This window comes from Pristiophorus japonicus, chromosome 5 (genome assembly GCF_044704955.1).
Source record: "Pristiophorus japonicus isolate sPriJap1 chromosome 5, sPriJap1.hap1, whole genome shotgun sequence".
NCBI classification, from domain to species: Eukaryota; Metazoa; Chordata; class Chondrichthyes; family Pristiophoridae; genus Pristiophorus; species Pristiophorus japonicus.
This window is the reverse complement of record NC_091981.1, coordinates 250,459,952-250,480,225: the sequence shown is the minus strand read 5'-3', so window position 1 is coordinate 250,480,225 and position 20,274 is coordinate 250,459,952. Positions and strand designations below refer to the sequence as shown.

Here is a 20,274-nt window from a genome sequence, read left to right as displayed (position 1 = left end):
TAAGATGCTCCGTACCTCATCTGTCCTAATATCTCCTTATGTGGCTCGGCGTCAAATTTTGTTTGATAACGCGCCTGTGAAGCGCCTTGGGACGTTTTGCTACATTAAAGATGCAAGTTGTTGTTGTTGCTTAACAAGAACATCTGATTGAGTTTAAGCTTCTGTTCCGGGAACCTATCAGATATTTGTATTACTCTTGACCAATATTGAACGGTCAAGATCATATTGAATGGTGGTGCAGGCTCGAAGGGCCGAATGGCCTGCTCCTGCACCTATTTTCTATGTTTCTATGGTTCTAATCAGGAATGAGCTTTACGTCAGTCAGAATATGCTCCATTTTACAATGAAAACATTCACATTTGCAAGACCTGAATTGAGACAACTGCAGCTTTCCAACTAACTAGTTGAATTTTCTTTTTTTTAATTCAGTATTTAACTGAAAAGATAATTACTTTGGGCTGCACCAGTGGTTCAGCTGGTTAGGTGACCAGCAGGTTCACACAGATGAGGAATGTGCCAGGTTTGATCCCTGCTCTATGCGGAGTTAACTGATCTCACCTGCGAAAGGGAAAACAGTCAGCCCTCAGTGCCCTTGGTCCATGAGGGAAATCGCTGATCCCGAGCCAGCAATGCCTGCTCAAAGTACAGGTGTGTGTATGAGATAGAGTGAGGGCAGGTCAGGCTTGGCTGAGATGCCCCTCCCTGTCCCCCCGCCCCAACCTCCACCTCCCGTCACTCACAAGATTAATTAGTCCATCAGCACTCACTGTCTAGGCTCACATATGAAGAATGGCCACTTGGGAAAAAGTTTCTGGAAGGCAATTGACAGCCACGGGACCATAACTCAGCAAGGAGTACCCTTCAGCGAGGGGGAGAAGGGATAATATTGGTGAGAAAAATAAACTTCAAAACAGCTTGTTAATCTCCTGTGGCATTGCATGGGGAGGGTACAGAGGAGAGGCGACAGTTGTTTAAATCTGCAATTTTTAATCTGGCTTTTCTGTCGGAGTCGATGTTCTGATCTCAGATTTTACAGTGGCTGCTCGAGTTTCACTCCTGTGTTTTAGAACTGCAACGTATCACAGGAGGCAGTGCTGTAAATTGTGAGGCCAGATACATGAATCTATAATATCATGTGTTACTTAAAACCCGTAAGAATTGTATGTGATCATTTGAACAGTAAGGGTAGGGTAGCCTGCTGGACTAAAAAGTGTGTGAGGAATGTCTGCAGTTCATTAGTGCACCAACAACTTGCAGAGTATCACGGGTGGTATGAAGTAATGAGCAATACAGCTGTAATAGGAGGAGAATTGAGGCGGTCAAAAGCGTGCTTACGTTTTCAGAAGGTTTTAAAAGTGGAGCGAGAGGTAGCAAGGCAGAGGAGTTGGTGAGAGAGTTTCAGATTCCAGAGCCAAGACGTCTGAAGAAACAGCTCCTGAAGTGGAGCAGAGGGAGGAGAAAGGCATAGCAGGTCCCAGTTAGAAAAGCAAGAATAGGGCTGAAGGTGGTTGCAGAGGTAAGGAGTGTTGAGTCCTTAGAGAGATTTGTAAATGAGAATGAGGATTTCAAAGTCAATGTATTAGGGAAGCAGAAGTCAATGGAGGGAAGTGAGTACAGAGAAAGATGGAATATCTCTGACAGGCAACAGACCTACGTTAAATAGAGAACAAGTAGAGATAGATAAGTGTTCTGGAGTTTTGAGAATCAAGGAGCATGTAAAACTTTTTCTCAAAACCTTAATTGGTGGCTATACAATTATTGATAGGGTAGCTGGTACATATATGTGGAAGCAGGGAGATTGTTGGGCCAATGGCCATTTCTTATTCTAGGCTTTATTATGCTTTGAAACTGAGAGATTTTTTGAAGGAATTAATACTTTCTTGGTCCTTGCAGGAAAAGACCATTTTATTTATACTGAAATAATTGGACAAGAAGAAGGACAATTTGCACGACTATGGAGCCCTTCGTTGTTACCTGCTCATTATGAACGTTGTCTGGTGTTCTGGTACCAAATCCGTGGAACTCATGGCAGCAGTTTAAATGTGATTCAGAGGAAGCCATCAGATGGTTTCAGGACAGATGTCCTTTGGACCCTGAGTGGACCACAGGGCAACCATTGGCAAGAAGGTCGAATGTTCCTCCCTCGATCATCAGGCATCTATCAGGTAACACCAAGAGTTTGTTCAAATGTAACACAGTAACTTAACATGTTCTAATCACACAACCAAAGCATCACTCAGTGCAGACATGCATCTCCCCAGAGGCCAAAACTCTTAAGTTATGGGGAGACAATCAGATATTAAACATGTTCTCAAATGGAATAAACAAACTTGAGAGGGGACATGACCCAGATCAAAAGCTGAAACATAGATATCAGAAGGTTATTTAATTTAAAATGAAGTCGAAAATTAACAAGGATTAAAAGAAATAGTTTTGTGCACAGAATAATGGATATATGGAATAAACTCCAAACAAAGTCGATATTATGTTGCTAACTTTTAAAACAAAAGTGGAAAAATGTCTGAATAAGAATGGAGCTGAAAGTTACAGGAAAAAGGACAGACAGAGCTGATACCAACAAGATGGTCCCAGTCGTCAGAACGTTGGAACAAGCCCAGTCAGGGCTGAATAATGTAGACTGGAATATTAAATTACTGTTAGGAATCAGGGTGATATTAGCATTACATGAGATATATGGCAGAGAAACAGGCCATTCGGCCCAACCAGTCCATGCCGGCGTTAATGCTCCACTCGAACCTCCTCCCGTCTTTCCTCATCTAACTCTCAGCATAACCCTCTATTCCCTTCTCCCTTATCTAGCCTCCCCTTAAATGCATCTATACTATTTGCTTCAACCACTCCCTCTGGTAGCGAGTTCCACATTCTCACCACTCTCTGGATAAAGAAGTTTCTTCTGAATTCCCTGTTTGATTTTTTGGTGACTATCTTATATTGATGGCCTCTAGTTCTGCTCTTCCCCGCAAGTGGAAACTCTATATTTCTACACCATCAAAACCTTTCATAATTTTAAAGACCACAAAATATTCTTACTGGAGTTTTCCGTTATCACGTACAAGTAGAGTTTGAAGTTGAACATTTAGAATTGGGAAAGATCATCAGTTTGTGCCAAAGTGACCACTACATATCATTTGCTCAGGTGGTTAAAAGCTTCTATTTTCAAAGGTGGGCCTGGAAGTAATGGTCGGAAAAGGAAGCCGGGGAGAAGTGGCCGTGCACGATGTGGAGATGGTGAACAACCGGAATGCAAATGAGTGCATGGGTAAGTTTTCTGCAAAGTGTGTTAAGCTGGTTTATATTCCGTGCAGAACATTAAGGCGAAACCCTGCCAGACCCTGTACCATTGCTGGAGTCTTGCACTCAGTAGTCAGTTTATTGGGAAATCATAGATTCCATTCATTCAGCGTGCCCACGATTTTCCAATAAACCCCCCACTACCTGAGAGAGATGGGCAAGGGCAGGGTCTCAGAATATTCTACCCTTAGTTAAATGTAGCCTTGCAGACTCTCTTATTGATCAACGACAATAATCTTCGGTGCCATCTCCAGGCAGCAGGAAGAGTTTTACTTTGGGTGTTTCATAGAAACATAGAAATTAGGTGCAGGAGCAGGCCATTCGACCCTTCGAGTCTGCACCACCATTCAATAAGATCATGGCTGATCATTCAACCTCAGTACCCATTTCCTTCCCTGGTTACTCTAAAGTACTGTGGCGCGAATGTTATGTGTAGCTCCCATCGCTCTTCATTCGCATCACTGTGTGAGCGTGACTCTTGCTGTCTGAAACACCGTCAAAATCATAACTTAATGCTGAAACAAAACTACATTACAGGGTCCAGAAAAACAGAAATACTGCTTTGTACTCAATCCATGTAGAACAGACTCCCAACAAAACCAGTTGAAGATGTTGATTAACCTCTTCAAAATACCTGGCTGAGATCAGGATTGAAAGGTTGTAGGGATGAATATAGTCCGAGACTAAGTCCTCAGCCATGAAGTGGGAGAACATAAGTCTGGAGGACAGTAGCCAGGTTTGAATAGTTTAGATGTGAGGCTGGATGAATATTCCAGAGCTTTTGACTGATAATCTTTGCGTACAGGGAGTATTTATGCAGGAGATTAAATTGATGGAGTAGAGTCCATGATTAGGTAGATTGTACATTGACCGCATACAAAATTAGCATGTGAATCTTTTACCGGCACTAAATTAGCTGCTGAATCAGAAACTCGTGCTAATGGGGCACTAAAATGTCATATTATATACTGAAATATAATTAGAGATATTTATATGGTGGTTCTGCAGAGAGGAAATTCAGGATGTGAAGCTTTCAGAAAATAATTTTTGTGCTTAATCAAGTGTTTTAACTTTCTATAGCTCCCAGGAATGCATTTCCAGGTCCGAATGGTTTCCCATCAATCTTTTCCACAGGTAAGTCCCTTTATCAGTTGTTGTAGCAAATGAAAGAGAACATTAACATGTTTATTACCCAAAGCCACAGGCAGTGCACGATGAAGATCTGTGCCGGTGCTTAGAAAATGGTTTTAAATGTTCCTCAACACATGGCCAGTTACATTTTCTTCAGGTTGTCAAGCTTAACATTAGTTACAGGAAATTAATCCTGAAAAAACACCAACAATGCATCTGAGACCTGTGGGCAAGGTAGTCATTGGGAAAAGCTGCATCAGGCCATGAAGAATCAATTGTGGCGAAAAAGTAGAAGGAAAATCCAGGTCATTAGGATTCATGTTAAATGTGTGCAAGCCCTGTCCCCACTTAATGATCCAGCATTTTCCCCACACATGGCATTCCCAGTCTTGGGTAGGCCGCTGGGGAAGCAGTAATTAGAGCAATCCATGACAGGAAGAAAGAGAAGGACATGCCCAGTCATTCCTACATAGGAACATAGGGACAGGAGTAGGCCATTCAGCCTCTCAAGCCTGCTCCGCCAATCTATTAGACCATAGCTGATCTGTACCTCAACTCCATTTACCGCCTTTGCTCCAAGGCAGCTAGCTTTATACACTTTGGATGATGGAATTTTAATGAGTTCTCAACAAAAAAATGTGAAAAATGATTGAAGTTAAATGATGTGTTTTTAAAGTGGTTAAAAGCTCCAAGTTGTACTTCTTGGAGTAACTGGCTGCTGCAATGAAGTAAGACACCATTCTACCACCTCTGGGATCTGGGGGGAGGATTTCCTCTGATTGCTACGTGTAGTGAGCATTGTAAACAAGCATGAGCAGATTTCCTCTGGTGTGTACTTGTAAATGCTTTCTCCTTTGAACATAGCTGAGCATGTTGGAAAAGATAAAGAGCTGCTGTGGCTAATGAAATGGTGGAATAGACTCAATAGGTTGAATGGCCTTCTCCTATGTTTACAATTCCACTGGAAATACTGAGCGGAGGAAATGTCATTTGTTTACAATGTCACTACATGCATCCTCACCAGTTTCAAATCCAGCCTGCAGTGATCGGTTGAAAATTTAACACGACTGCTGGGGTTGAAAGTCTGCCTGTGCTGGCTGCAGGGATCACACAGGAACTTAGCTTTGGCAGCCTCAACTGAATGGATGTGGGCCCATGTTCAAAAATAACCTAATGTGGTTTTAATTTGTATCTCGCTCAAAAAGTGAGGCCGGTGTGGCAAATAAAAACAGCTTCAATGGTGCAGTAATGGGTGTCTCTTCTGTGACTGGGGTTTAAAACACATTTCTGGAACGGCGGGGGGGGGGGGGGAAACGGACTTTACTCTGACCCAGAAGTGGTTAATGCAGACAGTGAGTGACTAAACTGGAATAGCATTCTATTTTCCAGCACCGTCATCCTTTACCTTCATCAATACAAAAAAAAAGTACCCCCAAAATAAGTGAAATGTGTTTCTGGTGAAATGTTATACTTTATTGTTCTCTAAAAAATGAACCATGTAATACAGTATCACAGCCCTTCACTGTGTCAAATTATATATATATGTGTATTGCTAATGTAGAAACAAATAAATAACCCAAAAGACTAGGCATTTAAAAGGTTATTAATGTACTTTTTATTTCAGCTGAGGACCCTGAAGATCCCACTGACAAATCCTATGAGAATTCTGGAGGTCCTGGAAATGTATTGAAGACCCTTGACCCTATCCTAATTACCATCATAGCTATGAGTGCACTGGGAGTCATTCTGGGGGCTATCTGCGGGGTCGTCCTGTACTGTGCCTGTTGGCACAGTGCACTGGCTGACAGGAATCTGTCTGCTCTCGAGAGCTACAATTTTGAACTTGTGGATGGCGTGAAACTGAAAAAGGACAAGCTGAGCTCACAGAACTCGTACTCTGAGGCATGAGAAAGAAGCACTCAAGGGGTTTAAAATGACTGCGGAAGAATGCCTGAAACTGTGGAATTCTTTGGGTTTTTTTGGTAATTGTTTGTCTTAGGAAAGACAAGAAGAGCTGTGGATAATGCTGGTCTGTGACTGAGCCAAGCTTTTCTCAGGAGCAACTGTTAAAGCAATCAAACGGGATGCTATGTAAAAAAAAAAATTAATTATGTACAGTCTGCTTTTTAATTTTTAAATTAAAGTTTTAAATAAACAAATGCTGGTGTTGAGACCAAGTGAGATCATTTTACAAGTATTTATCATTTTCTGTAAAGAGTTATAAATTTGTATCATTCTATTTGTATAATGACTTAGCTTCATAAAATATGTTTCCAAAGGGCTTTAAATACCTATGTTTTTGTATATTAGTCCAGATTTTATACTTTAAGTATACAGTATTTTGATTTTTTTCCCCACCCCCTTCCCATTTTGAAAACAATTAGCATAAAGCCTGATTGGACACTGAGGGGGTCATGACCTTTATAACAAGGGTAAATAATATGACATGCTACATACGGGAACTGTCTGTACGCTGATAACATTGTGATTGGCTTCAGGCCAGTGGCCTGGATTAACAATTGCTTGCACTGAAATACGCGCTACAAAGTTAATTTTATTTTCTTCTCCGTTAGACAAGTGTGCTGTAAGAACAGTGTTAGAGACAGATTTGATTTTACATTATTTTTGTTTATGCAATATCAGTTTAAACTAAAAAAACGGAAAAAAAAGTTTTTGTTATTGAAATATTATTAAAGATATCTATTAATTATGCGGTTGACCTGTTTCTTGTATGGTATTGTTTCACGTTTTGTATCGCTGTGAGAGTTTCTCTTCTAGATTTTATTCCTAAACTTTTTTATTGGCATTATTGCTTGTGTAATTTGTTGCTTTAAAAATGAAGAGAAAAAAAGCCTTAACTCAAAATGTTTGTATTCTTGACACACAGAAAGCCTAGACAATTCACACTGTTGTGTTGTATCTTGTACTCAAATCTATGACTACTGCCTTCCAAAGATTCAATTAAATTTAATCTTTTCCTACAGTACTCTTATTTGTGGTTTCTTATGGTGGGACCTCGGAGTACAGTCTACTCGTGAGCTGCAGTGTCCCATAATTCCCTGTATTAAGGCTGTGCTCGTCACCCAGCTGCTATGAGCAATTCCTCTTTATTCAGCATTTCCTGTTTATTCAGCAGGGTCAGAGTTCATGATTTGTAACAGTAGCACCGAGTCACTCAACCAAAATAAATGAGCAATGGGAGATGTTGCTGTACCAATCCTCCATAAACAGTGAGGTTGTTATGCTCCCACAAATCAGTACTTAAATCTGTTAAATATTGTAATACTCAATAATTAGTAAAGGAATCTGAAAATGCATTGACAGTATTTTTTTTTGGTGAAACTAGTAATTATGGAGCACTGCAGATTTAAATGAATAATGGTCAATTTGTATTGTGTGACTGCAAACAGCATTCCTGTAACAGGAATTTAGATCCAAGTAATCTATAATGAAATTCCTGGTGCATTGGTGTGGAAAGTCGTTAACATTATAAACCATTGTATACTGTTAGCTTATTCTATTGGGTGGAAGGCATGATTCAGAATGAGATGTATGGCATAAATTTTAAAAAATGATGTGGAGAAAGGAATAATTTATTATTTGTGACTGAAAGCAGTATTCAAATAGCATTCTGTAGGATTCGTAATACAGTTAAGGGACCATTAATGTTCCACCTTCTCTCCATCTATGTGGAACATGGTAGATTTGCTGCCCCATATGTCTGACCCATCATTGATGGCTTACCTGACTGTTGAATGTTGAGAGAGCTGGGATTCAATACGGCTCCCTCTCACCCCCTCTCACAGTGCAGTGAGCGAAAGCAAAGAACTGCGATTAGGAGGCAGGGCTTATCCCATCCTCCATAATGTAATCAAAAGGGTCTCTGTGGGAAAGTGCTTGGCCTCCTCCATCTTACAATTGCCTGGAGTGGTACAACTGAAACTGGGAGCTCAGCATGTGGAGAATTGCTGGAACAGGCTTCTATCACATGACTGTGTGGTGTAAAGGTGGCCCTTGAGCAAAACCCTGCTTGAGATGACTGTCCTCAGTAGAAAGTTAGTAAGGAACATTGAGTTACTAGAAAATATTAAGTATCTAAGTGGAAAGGAAATGGCTCTATGGATTTCCATTGATTTTGCAGAAATCGGACATCCAGTTATGTTTTATTTGTAGTAGCACCTTCAATATGATTGGCTGTAGAATTCTGAGCCAGAATGCAATTAATTCAATGTCCCATAGCAAGATAAATACTTGCAATAAGTTAACACTGATTGAAAATGTAAAACCATAGCTCTTCTATATCTTAGTACTTGACGTTCCGACAATGATTTTAGAAGTGATAATCCATAGTGTAAAAAAGAAATATTGAAAAAGATATTCCCACAGCATAACCCTTTCCTACTCAATTTTGGGTAAAAATGTCTGGGAAGTCTGAATGAAAATAGTGGAGACTCCTGAGAATGTTTGGATGTAAAACAGTTAAAACCACCTTTAAAGAAAAGTTGAGCATTCTTTCTTTGTAATTTTCATATTTGTTTGTATTTTATCAAAGGAAGATCTGCTATATGTATATATTTCTATGCTGTGTATTAAACAAAAGGGTTTTCACAATGGCGTTCCTGCCTTTTATTTATTTCTACGGCATTTCTGAAAATTTCACACAATTGAATTAGTAAATTCAATTAAGTGCATTTCCTGGATATTAAAGATATTATTTTTGCCAGTTGATAAATTGTTGATTTGCCAGATTGACAAACAGAAGAGCGTAATGTTAATTATATCACCAAGTCTGGTCCTTCCCTGCACCACACACTAATAGTATAACTTTTCAGAATGGCAGGCAGTGACTAGTGGGGTACCGCAAGGTTCTGTGCTGGGGCCCCAGCTGTTTACATTGTACATTAATGATTTAGACGAGGGGATTAAATGTAGTATCTCCAAATTTGTTGATGACACTAAGTTTGGTGGCAGTGTGAGCTGCGAGGAGGATGCTATGAGGCTGCAGAGTGACTTGGATAGGTTAGGTGAGTGGGCAAATGCATGGCAGATGAAGTATAATGTGAATAAATGTGAGGTTATCCACTTTGGTGGTAAAAACAGAGAGACAGACTATTATCTGAATGGTGACAGATTAGGAAAAGGGGAGGTGCAACGAGACCTGGGTGTCATGGTACATCAGTCATTGAAGGTTGGCATGCAGGTACAGCAGGCGGTTAAGAAAGCAAATGGCATGTTGGCCTTCATAGCGAGAGGATTTGAGTACAGGGGCAGGGAGGTGTTGCTACAGTTGTACAGGGCCTTGGTGAGGCCACACCTGGAGTATTGTGTACAGTTTTGGTCTCCTAACTTGAGAAAGGACATTCTTGCTATTGAGGGAGTGCAGCGAAGATTCACCAGACTGATTCCCGGGATGGTGGGACTGACCTATCAAGAAAGACTGGATCAACTGGACTTGTATTCACTGGAGTTCAGAAGAATGAGAGGGGACCTCATAGAAACGTTTAAAATTCTGACGGGTTTAGACAGGTTAGATGCAGGAAGAATGTTCCCAATGTTGGGGAAGTCCAGAACCAGGGGTCACAGTCTAAGGATAAGGGGTAAGCCATTTAGGACCGACATGAGGAGAAACTTCTTCACCCAGAGAGTGGTGAACCTGTGGAATTCTCTACCACAGAAAGTAGTTGAGGCCAATTCACTAAATATATTCAAAAGGGAGTTAGATGAAGTCCTTACTACTCGGGGGATCAAGGGGTATGGCGAGAAAGCAGGAAGGGGGTACTGAAGTTTCATGTTCAGCCATGAACTCATTGAATGGCGGTGCAGGCTAGAAGGGCTGAATGGCCTGCTCCTGCACCTATTTTTCTATGTTTCTATACTGCAATGTTTTATGCCTTTTCTTCGAAATGGTCGCTGTCACCAAGCAAAGTGGTGAGTTTGCTGCATTTAAATTTGTGCAAGAGAAATTTGATAGCAGAACTGTCAGGAAAAAAAACAGATAATCACTGCGCTTAAAAAAAATATTGTTCTCAGTCACATAATTGCTTGTTAATCTGAATAACAGACAAAAGGGTAATGCAGAGAATGGTGCATGAGAAAACCGTTGCAATGGTGGCTGCATGAAGGTCCCAATATACCCACTATGCCCTGCATGTAGAAAGAATTCCATGATCACAAGCTAAATAAAAGTGAGGAAGGGCATTTAGCCCATCTCAGTGTACACACCCAGAAAGATCTAATACCAACTTACACTAATCTAAGCACCTTTAACATAAAGAATGTCCCAAGGAGCTTCACAGAGAAGTAGATACTGATCCAGGAAGGGGGAGATTAGGAGGGGGTAACCAAAGGCTTGATCAAAAGGATGAGTTTTGGAGAATTCAAGAGGACAGAAAGGCAGGTAGGTTTTTGCAGGGATTCCAGAGATGAGGACTAGGTGGCTGAAGGCTTTACCGCCTTCGTGGGATCCAGGGAGAGGAAATGCACAGCCAGAGTTAGAGGGTCCGTGTATTCAGGACAGATATCAGGCTGGAAGAGACTGCAGAGATAGATTGCAGAGAGGCAATGAAGGGATTCAAAGATGAGGATGAGAATTACAAATTTAAGGCATATGGGGGTCAATGTAGGTCAACAAGGATGGAGTGATGAGCAAGCAGAACTTAATGTAGGCCAGGAGGCAGGGACAGGAGAACAGACTTTTGTATAAGTTAAGAGTTTATAGAAGGTGGAGATGGGAGGCTGGCAAGGAGAACATTGCAGTAGTTGAGGCTGGAGAAGATGAAGGCATGTATGATGGGGCAGAGATACGAATGGAGGTGGGCAATATTGCAGAGGTGGAAGTGAGTGGCCTACAGTACTAACATTGAAGCATTTTTTTTAAATCCAGGTTTTTCCTCAGCTCTACCCTGAAGCTCACTTCACACGTGGATCACTTTTTGTGTGATAAACTTCCAGACATCAGTCCTAAGTTTGACCTTTACTAATTTGAACCTGTGTCCCCTTTGCCGAGTCTCACAACTTAAATTGAAGTAATATTCCAGATTAGCCCCTTTCCATTTAACTTTCTATCTTACTGACCACGATAAGATCACCTCCTAGTTACCTTCCTTCAAAGCTGAAAGGCCCAAATTTCTCCAGCCTTTCTGCAAACTCTGGTGCTAGGAATCAGCCTCGTAGCTCTTCTCTGCGCTGCCTCCAATGCTTGACTGTCTCCCTTATGCCTCAAGAGGACCAATAAGGTGCTTCTGTGTGCCAGCAATGCTGGTACACTTCAGGTGCTGATCTACCATGTTATCTGGTGCGGATACCCAAAACCTGCTGGGCCCCTGTTGCACACAGGGTGATATAATGTGGTAATGAATCACCAATGGGGCTAAGGGATTACATCCAAGTCATATGTATCAGCTTGGCTCAGTAGCTTTCTCATATCTGAATCAGAAGGTTGTGGGTTCAAGCCTCATGGCACATAATCTAGGTTGACAGCTGAGTATACTAGTGAGGGAGTCCTGTATTGTCAGAGGTGTCATCTTTTGTATGGGCTGATAAACCTAGGTCCCATCTGGTGGTTCAGGTGGACGTAAAAAATCCCATGGCAGTATTCCAAGAAGAGGAAGAAGTTTTTCTGGCGTTCGAGCCAGTATCCCTCCCTAAAACAGCACCAGCCAAATGGATTATCTGGTATTTAATTTAATTTACAGTTGGAGAGTATAAATTGGCTTCAGCATTTGCCAATATAACAATAGAGACTCATTTCAAAAAAGTAATTAAATGGTTATGAAGCAGTTTAGCAATTCTAAAGATGTGATAAAGCGTGCATAAATGTAAATTCATATTTTCATCTACGAGCAAACCTCATTAAGGCCTCAGGTTTCATTCAATAGATAACATCAAGATATGATTTATGCCAGTTTTGCTTTTCCTTTCCTTCAACACCCAGTTGGAACGGGAGCATCTGTAACTCTATGGGTGGAGGAGGTCGTCAAATAGCAAAAGCTTTGTATTTTTGTCAATATTTATGGGGCATTTTTAGTGCAACAGATTTTTTTCACATATTTTTGATATTTTAATTTATGATATTGATTTCAGAAGAATGTTGATGGGTACAATTTCCTTTTACTTCTTGAGGTAAGTTTGTTTTAAAAGTGTCTCAAATACTGCATTTCGTGGATTAGGCAGGTGCAAGATAAAAGTAGGGTACCACCGAGATCAGCAGGCCTCAGACCATGGGGCTGAAAACGGTGGCGGAAAACAGGCGGTAGTGGATGGTTACATCTTCATCATCATCATCATAGGCAGTCCCTCGGAATTGAGGAAGACTTGCTTCCACTCTAAAAATTAGTCCTTAGGTGACTGAACAGTCCAATACGAGAACCACAGTCCCTGTCACAGGTGGGACAGACAGTCGTTGAGGGAAAGGGTGGGTGGGACTGGTTTGCCTCACGCTCTTTCCGCTGCCTGCGCTTGGTTTCTGCATGTTCTCATCGATGAGACTCGAGGTGATCAGGGCCCTTCCGGATGCACTTCCTTCACTTAGGGCGGTCTTTGGCCAGGGACTCCCAGGTGTCGGTGGGGATGTTGCACTTTATCAAGGAGGCTTTGAGGATGTCCTTGAAACATTTCCTCTGCCCACCTTTGGCTCGTTTGCCGTGAAGGATTTCGTCGAGCTACAGTTCTGTCGTCGAGCTACAGTACATGGACGACACCTGCATCTGCTCACATACAGGGGCTCAACTCCAAGTCATAGTCAACATATTTACTGAGGCGTATGAAAGCATAGGCCTTACACTAAACATTCGTAAGACAAATGTCCTCCACCAACCTGTCCCCGCCACACAGCACTGCCCCCCAGTCATCAAGATCCATGGCGCGGCCCTGGACATCGTAGACCATTTCCCATACCTTGGGAGCCTCTTATCAACAAGGGCAGACATTGATGACGAGATTCAACACCGCCTCCAGTGCGCCAGTGCCGCCTTCGGCCACCTGAGGAGAAGAGTGTTCGAAGACCAGGCCCTCAAATCTGTCACCAAGCTCATGCTATAGTAATACCCGCCCTCCTGTATGGCTCAGAGACGCACAGTGGATGTCACACTCCACACCTGACTGCCCTTTCCATTGGCGGCAGCGTCTAATAAGCGGCTGACCAGTTGCCGCCATTTTCTACCAGCGCTGAAAGTTTAAAATCAGCTCATATATGTTGAAATCTTGACCAGCTACCTACCAATGACTAAGGAGAGCTGCCTCATATTCTATAAGTCAGCAAGTTGGCATCTGCAGCACACCTGCAGGGAAATTGGAAAAGACAAGGTTGAGAGGTAATATGATTGCTGTTTTTAGGATTCTAAAGTGGCCTAGATAATGTTGACTAATGCAACCTGATGCACTTATGCACAACGGCAGAACTAGAGGACACATCCTTCGCTTGAAGGGTTGGCGGCAGGTGGGGGGAGTTGGGGTTAATTCAAAATTGATCTGTGGAAGCAATATTGCAGTGAGCACGTGATCAATCTATGGAACAGGCTCCCGAGGTAGATGGTGGAAACAGGAGTATTGATTCATTCAAATGCAAATTAGATACATTTCTTTCAGAAAATGACATTTTGGGATACAGTATATGAATAAATTGAGACATAACATGATGTAAGTGTGGTAGGCTTAGGAAGAAAAAGGTGACTTTGGACCTATGGTTCCCAAAGCTCTCCACCAATGGGGTTTTCCTCATGTCGTTTCCGGGTCAGTTAGACTAATTAATAGAGATTGATTGCGATGATTAGTCAACAGCTCCATTATTGTATCAACTGACTACCAGGATGGTAGAAGGCGAACTACATGGACCTGAGTCTTTTTTCGTCGAGCAATTCCTATGATCAACTCAGAAATTGGCATTTTTACTACCACAACAACCAATGCTGTAAATCTGTGATATCTGTGATATCTGTGAACTGCAGTACACACATTTAAGTGTAGAACTTTACGTGATTTCTCATGGGATGTTGTGCCACAGTAATCACTTATCCTGGTAATAAATCCACGCAGAGGATGATTTAAATTGTATCTGAGCTCATCCATAACACATTTAATGTTTTGGCTTTGTTACAGAGGACAGCAGTCTGAAGACTTCAATTCCTGCCGGTGCCATTCACTGTGACAACAAAATGCAATTCAATCTCCACGCCATCACAATTGCCTTCTTTCCTATACTGAGGTCCTATTAACCTGAGGTGGCATTAGCTGCTCTTATAATGAATGTTGTAATGTTTGGATGGTGAGGTACTGACAGATTTAGAAACCCATTCGCCGTGAGTTTCTGTGGGAATTATCTCGATCTCCTGATGTAACTTTGGCAGGAGATTGGCAGAACCCCCAGAGAAAAGGCATAAATGGCTATTTTCAACATTTCTCCGGAGCATTGACCAATCTACAAAAGAAAGAGCAGAAAGACATGCATTTATATAGCGCCTTTCACGACCACCGGACATCTCAAAGCGCTTTACAGCCAATGAAGTACTTTTTGAAATGTAGTCACTGTTATAATGTGGAAAACGCAGCAGCCAATTTGTGCACAGCAAGCTCCCACAACAGGCAATATGATAATGACCAGATAATCTGTTTTTATTATGTTGATTGAGGGATAAATATTGACCAGGACACTGGCGATAACTCCCCTGCTCTTCTTCAAAATAGTGCCATGGGATCTTTTACCCTCACCTGAGAGAGCAGACGGGTTGTAGCAAAAGTTATAGCAAGAAATCAAGACAGCCCTTTCAGAAATTTTGAGCCATTATATTCGTTCAAAAAATGACCATCTATGTTTGTACTCACCTATAGTTTAAAGTATATTTAATTTTAAATCAGACTGTAGGGCACTGAATATGCGATCACATCCATACAGCAGTCACAAGCTCCTCCTCCTTTCATGCACTGGTTTCTTCTCAGGAGAATTTTTCTGTTCATATGTTGTTCCTATTTGCCATTTATTTAACTCATATATACTTATTTCTCCCCTCTTCTTAGTGTAAATAATTATTTTTGATCACTCCTACCTAGGATTATTTTGATCTCGGTGATTCGGAGAGGGTATATTGTAGGAACGGCCAAATCTTTTTGCCCATTCCTAATTGCTCTCAAAGAAAGCAGTGGCAAGTCATCTTCTTTAATATAACTCAATGGCTTGCTAGGCCACTTCAGAAGGTAGTTAAGAGTCAACCACATTGCTGTGGGTCTGGAGTCGCATATAGGCCAGAACAGGCAACATTGCCTTCCCTAAAGGACATTAGTGAACCAAATTGATTTTTATGACAATCCGGTAGTTTCATTATTATTGATGCTAGCTTTTTATTCCAGATTTAGTTAATTAACTGAATTTTAATTCCCCAGCTGCCGTGGTGGGATTTGAACTCATATCTCTAGGTTACTAGTTCCAGTGACATAACCACTCTGCTACCATACCACCATCGCAGTTGGGAATTCAGGAGAATGATTTTGGAGCAGAAAGGTGATGGAAACAGTTTCTGCTCTAATTTGCTGTCTAGAAAAAAACTACTTAACCTGATGTAATGCTGGAGATTCTCCTATAACCGCCTGGAATTTTGGGCCCAAATATTTATTTTAACAGCGATCACCCTATACTGTAAAAAGCAATTTAACCCCCACAACTACTTCCAATGTTCTGTCCAACATCCCAGTTATGCTGGTTAGTGGAGTGTGAACTCTTTCAAATCAGCTTGAGTTTCACTTCCAGTGCTCAATATAATCCGCAGGACCTGGATCAGTGCTAACAGAAACCAGGCCCATGGGTGTAATTCACTTCAGCATCAATTTGTATATGTAACAACAACTGCACAAATTAAGTGGATGGTCTTAGGAGTGGCAGATGCCTTTAAAAATGAATAATATAGGTGTCAGCCGTGGCTTCGTGGTAGCGCACTTGCCTGAGCCAGGATCAGGTCCCACTCCAGAGACTTAACCACATAGTTTAGGCTGACACTCCAGTCCAGTACTGAGGGAGTGCCATCTTTTGGATGAGACATTAAACTTTGTGGCATTGTTGTTTGTGGGACTTTGCTGAGCGCAAATTGACCGTTGCATTTCCCTACATTGCAATATTGACTACACTTCAAAAGTACTTAATTAGCTATAAATTAGACATCCTGAGGGCATGAAAAATGCTATACAATTGCAAGTTCTTTCTGTCTTACAAGGTAAAGCACAATGGAACAGGAATCAGAAACTGTGTGCACACGTCAAAATTAGAAAAGGAAAATAAATTGATTTTGATGTGATAATTGATTATTGATAAGTTGCTGATAAATAAGAATGATTGAGATGCATCTTGGGATCATTTGATTGTAATCAAAACGGGTTATTTTAATTCCACATTTAGAATTCTGCAAGCACTTTTGGTCATCCAATCTTCAACAAAAATTGGATCCATTGAAGAACATTCTTAGAAAAGCATGAAGATAATTCCTAAGATTTAAAAGTACAATAGGTTGAAATGTATGATAATTAATAAGGAATGAGTTGTTGTGCTCATTAATTCCTTTGTTTCTATTTTATATAAGGTATTAATGCATTTAACCTATGTAACATGGTCATTAAGATAGTGTCATTCTATTACCAGTGTAATGGTAAATTGTGTAGGAAAATGTTTTTATATGTGTTAAAGATTTTTTGAATGTGGTTTCATTGAGGTTTGATTCAGCTCCTAATAGACAGTTGCAATTACAACAAAAAATTGTGACAAGACTAATACTGATTGGATAGACTCGATAATTAGCTATGTCTCATTATAACTGGCTAGATTGATACTTCTAGTCAATGTGAAAATAGCAAAAAATAGAATGGAAATTCTTATACAAAATTGTTCACTGACACCTGAAGAATATCTCTCATTAAGAGTCTCCCAATCTTTTCCAGCTTTCCAAAGAGTATGTCCAGGTTCTCAGACAGAATACAGTTGGCCAGTAGCAGAGATTGTTCCATTGCTACTAATGAGACACTGAAGAAGATAATTGGTTGGCCTGACATTAATGTGTCTAGTGTGGGTAACCTCCATGAGCCTGACTAACCTCAAACTGAACTTTAAAATGCAGAGAGCAGACAACCAGAATTTTGCATTCCCAAGCGCTGTGAGTGAATTCTGGGATGGCGTGGGATCAAGCTTCCTGCCTTAACGGTCAAATCCCTTCATGTGGTTGCATTGATGTATTGGTTTGTTTATTTTCAAACTGGAAGTTGTTCTACTTTTTCCTGTATTTTCATCACTATTTAAAAAGAAAACAATTTCTCTGCATAAGGGGTCTTTATTCAAGTAGCATTTAATGATTAAGGGCACATACATGAGAGTTTGTACTTGGCACCCGAGGAGTGCGTCAATTTTTCTACACAGTGGAGGAAAACATCTGTTGGGAAAACGCCCAGTTCTCCCAATAAAAGAGAAAAATAAGTGGCCAGGTGTTGGGAGCTCTACTAGAGAGAAAGCGAGGAGAAAAGAGGAAATTAAGGCAAAAACTGTCATGAGATTCAAAGTGCCCCTCCCTGCCTTATAAACTTTACAGTTGTCAAAGTTTCCACTTGATGCACCAGAAATGCATCTGTTTCTCTGGGTCTCTTTCCTGACCACAGAACTTTAACATGTTCTTGTTTCTGTCACCGATTACTTCAATATCTTTTTCACATAACATCTAATGGCATTGCTGATTGGATTCATTGATCCAGTGACATTTGATCTAAAATTGCACCAGACAGTAGTAAAGGAGTTTGGTGACTAGCTGATTATATTGTCAACAGAATTGCAATGTTGACCATTTCCACCCCACACTGCAGAAAGAAAGAATTTACATTTCTATAATATCTTTCACATCCTCCGAACGACCAGCACAATTCACAGACAATAGATTACTTTGGAGGTGTCGCCACACTTATTATTAGGATAACATGGCAGCCAGTTTGTGTACAAATAGAAATGTGATAAATATTAATGTAATCTTTTTGTTTGTGGTATTAGTTCAGAAAATAACTGTTGGCCAGGACAGCAGGAGAACTCCCCAACACTTCTTTAAATAGTGCCATGGGATTGTTAATGGCTTACCTGAATAGGCAGACAGGGTCGTGGTTTAATGTCTCAACCAAAAGTCAGTACCTCTGATAATGAAGCACTTCCTCAGTACTGCAGTGAAGTGTCAACTTGGATTAAGTGCTGAAGTCTCTGGAGTGGGACTTGAGCTGATGACTGTTTAGCTCAGAGGTAAGAATGCTACCACTAAACCAAGCTGATACTGGAAAGACCTTACTTGCAATAAATTTGGCAATCTTAATCCCATATAGGGCATCATATAGGGCTTGATGCTGACATTGCGTACTCAAAATAGAAAAGTATTTCATTTTTCAGCAATAACGTGCCTTGCACACAGACTGACCGAATATCCCTGGTAGTGTAAATTACTGAGGCAACTAGGGTGAATGCAAGGGCTGAATTTCTGAGTGTGCGTTACAGGTGTGTTGCATGCTACATAACCGAACAATAAGGAGAGGACAGCAAATGCCTGATGGGGCTGCAGGTCCACCTCCAGAAGGAGGTGAGATGGAAGAGCCAGCCGGCGAGGAGAAGGAGGCGGAGGAGGTGGAGGTGGAGGTGGAAAAGGAGGCTGGTGAGGACCTTGGGGAGGACCAGCCTGGTGATGTAGCCATGGTCCGTCCTAAACCCCCACAGGAGAACAGTACCCTGTGGGAGTTACGCAGCTGCAAAGCTGTTGCGTCAGCAGCTCATAAATGAACGTATTGCATGAACTTACATTGGGGATAGTCACAGTTACGGTTAAACAAAAGTTGCATTTGCGTTGAGTTTCGTTGAGTTACATTTTAGCCTTGCCTGCACTGGCCTGGCCGTTGAAGTTCAACATTTGCATTAATGCTTAACTTAAGTAATGTTATTACAAGAGAATGACGAATACATGTTAAATTGTACAAAATGCCTAAGTTAACTAACCTTATCAGAGAATGCACAATAATTGTTAAAATCAATAAAAAAATTTATTGCAAACAAATTTTTTAGGTAAATATTTTTTAACACCCTCCTCCCCATCCACCTACCTGTCCACCCAACCGCCCCCCCCCAACCCCCACCCCCCCCCCCAACTATGAACGAACATTAACAGTAACAGTAACATCAAAAATTTATAATACAATAATGGTAACATCAAACTTTCAAAAACAAACCCCCCCTCCCTACCTGCGGCCACGTTTCCCCCCAGGTCATTTACCCCGCCATGTATGTGCACCACCCGCCCATCTTGGTCTCCGCAATCTGAGACGAAGCTGGCATGCAGCGCGCGATGGAAAGACTTCCTGCCGTGGTGGAGGTGTTGGCGTGGGAGATGAAGCAGACTGCTCGTCTTCCGAGTCAAGTGGAAGTGTATCCTCCGTACTCGCCTGAGTGCTCGGAGTTCGACTCGGAACCAACACGACACCTTGGGATGCAGTGCCCTGTGCAGCCAGCAGCGCATACCTAAGGGCATTTGTTGTGGCGGTCTGTTCCCACCCCTTCCAGAGTCTGCCGTGCTACCTCCAGTAGCTCGACTTGCACTGCAGACTTGGAAAAGTCATGCGCGAATTGAGTGAACCCTTGGATCAACTCGCGACCGATCACGACCGTCTCCGAACACAGGGACATCAGGCCCACCAACTGATCATCCTCAGGAGACGTTTGCTGGCCTCACTGACCCGGTCTCCATGGGGTCGGCATGCACAATATATTGCGCCTTGACGTTGCCGGCTGCACACCGCTTAGTCCCGGTGCCTCTTCAGTCTCAACAGACATGACCGCAGGTTCAT

At 41.6% G+C, this 20,274-nt stretch overlaps 1 protein-coding gene across 3 annotated transcripts in view; it reads left to right on the top strand.

Annotated features, from left to right (window-relative positions):
- Positions 1 to 9,037, top strand: part of nrp1a (neuropilin 1a) — a 180,153-nt gene extending 171,116 nt beyond the window's left edge. For all 3 annotated transcript variants that reach the window (XM_070881542.1, XM_070881543.1, XM_070881541.1), the window contains exons 15-18: positions 1,894 to 2,165; positions 3,184 to 3,280; positions 4,393 to 4,446; positions 6,068 to 9,037. In XM_070881542.1, coding sequence (XP_070737643.1) covers positions 1,894 to 2,165; positions 3,184 to 3,280; positions 4,393 to 4,446; positions 6,068 to 6,351 — 707 coding nt within the window. In that variant the 3' untranslated portion in view covers positions 6,352 to 9,037. The remainder of the gene's footprint in view (positions 1 to 1,893; positions 2,166 to 3,183; positions 3,281 to 4,392; positions 4,447 to 6,067) is intronic.
- The last annotated feature ends 11,237 nt before the right edge of the window (positions 9,038 to 20,274 follow it).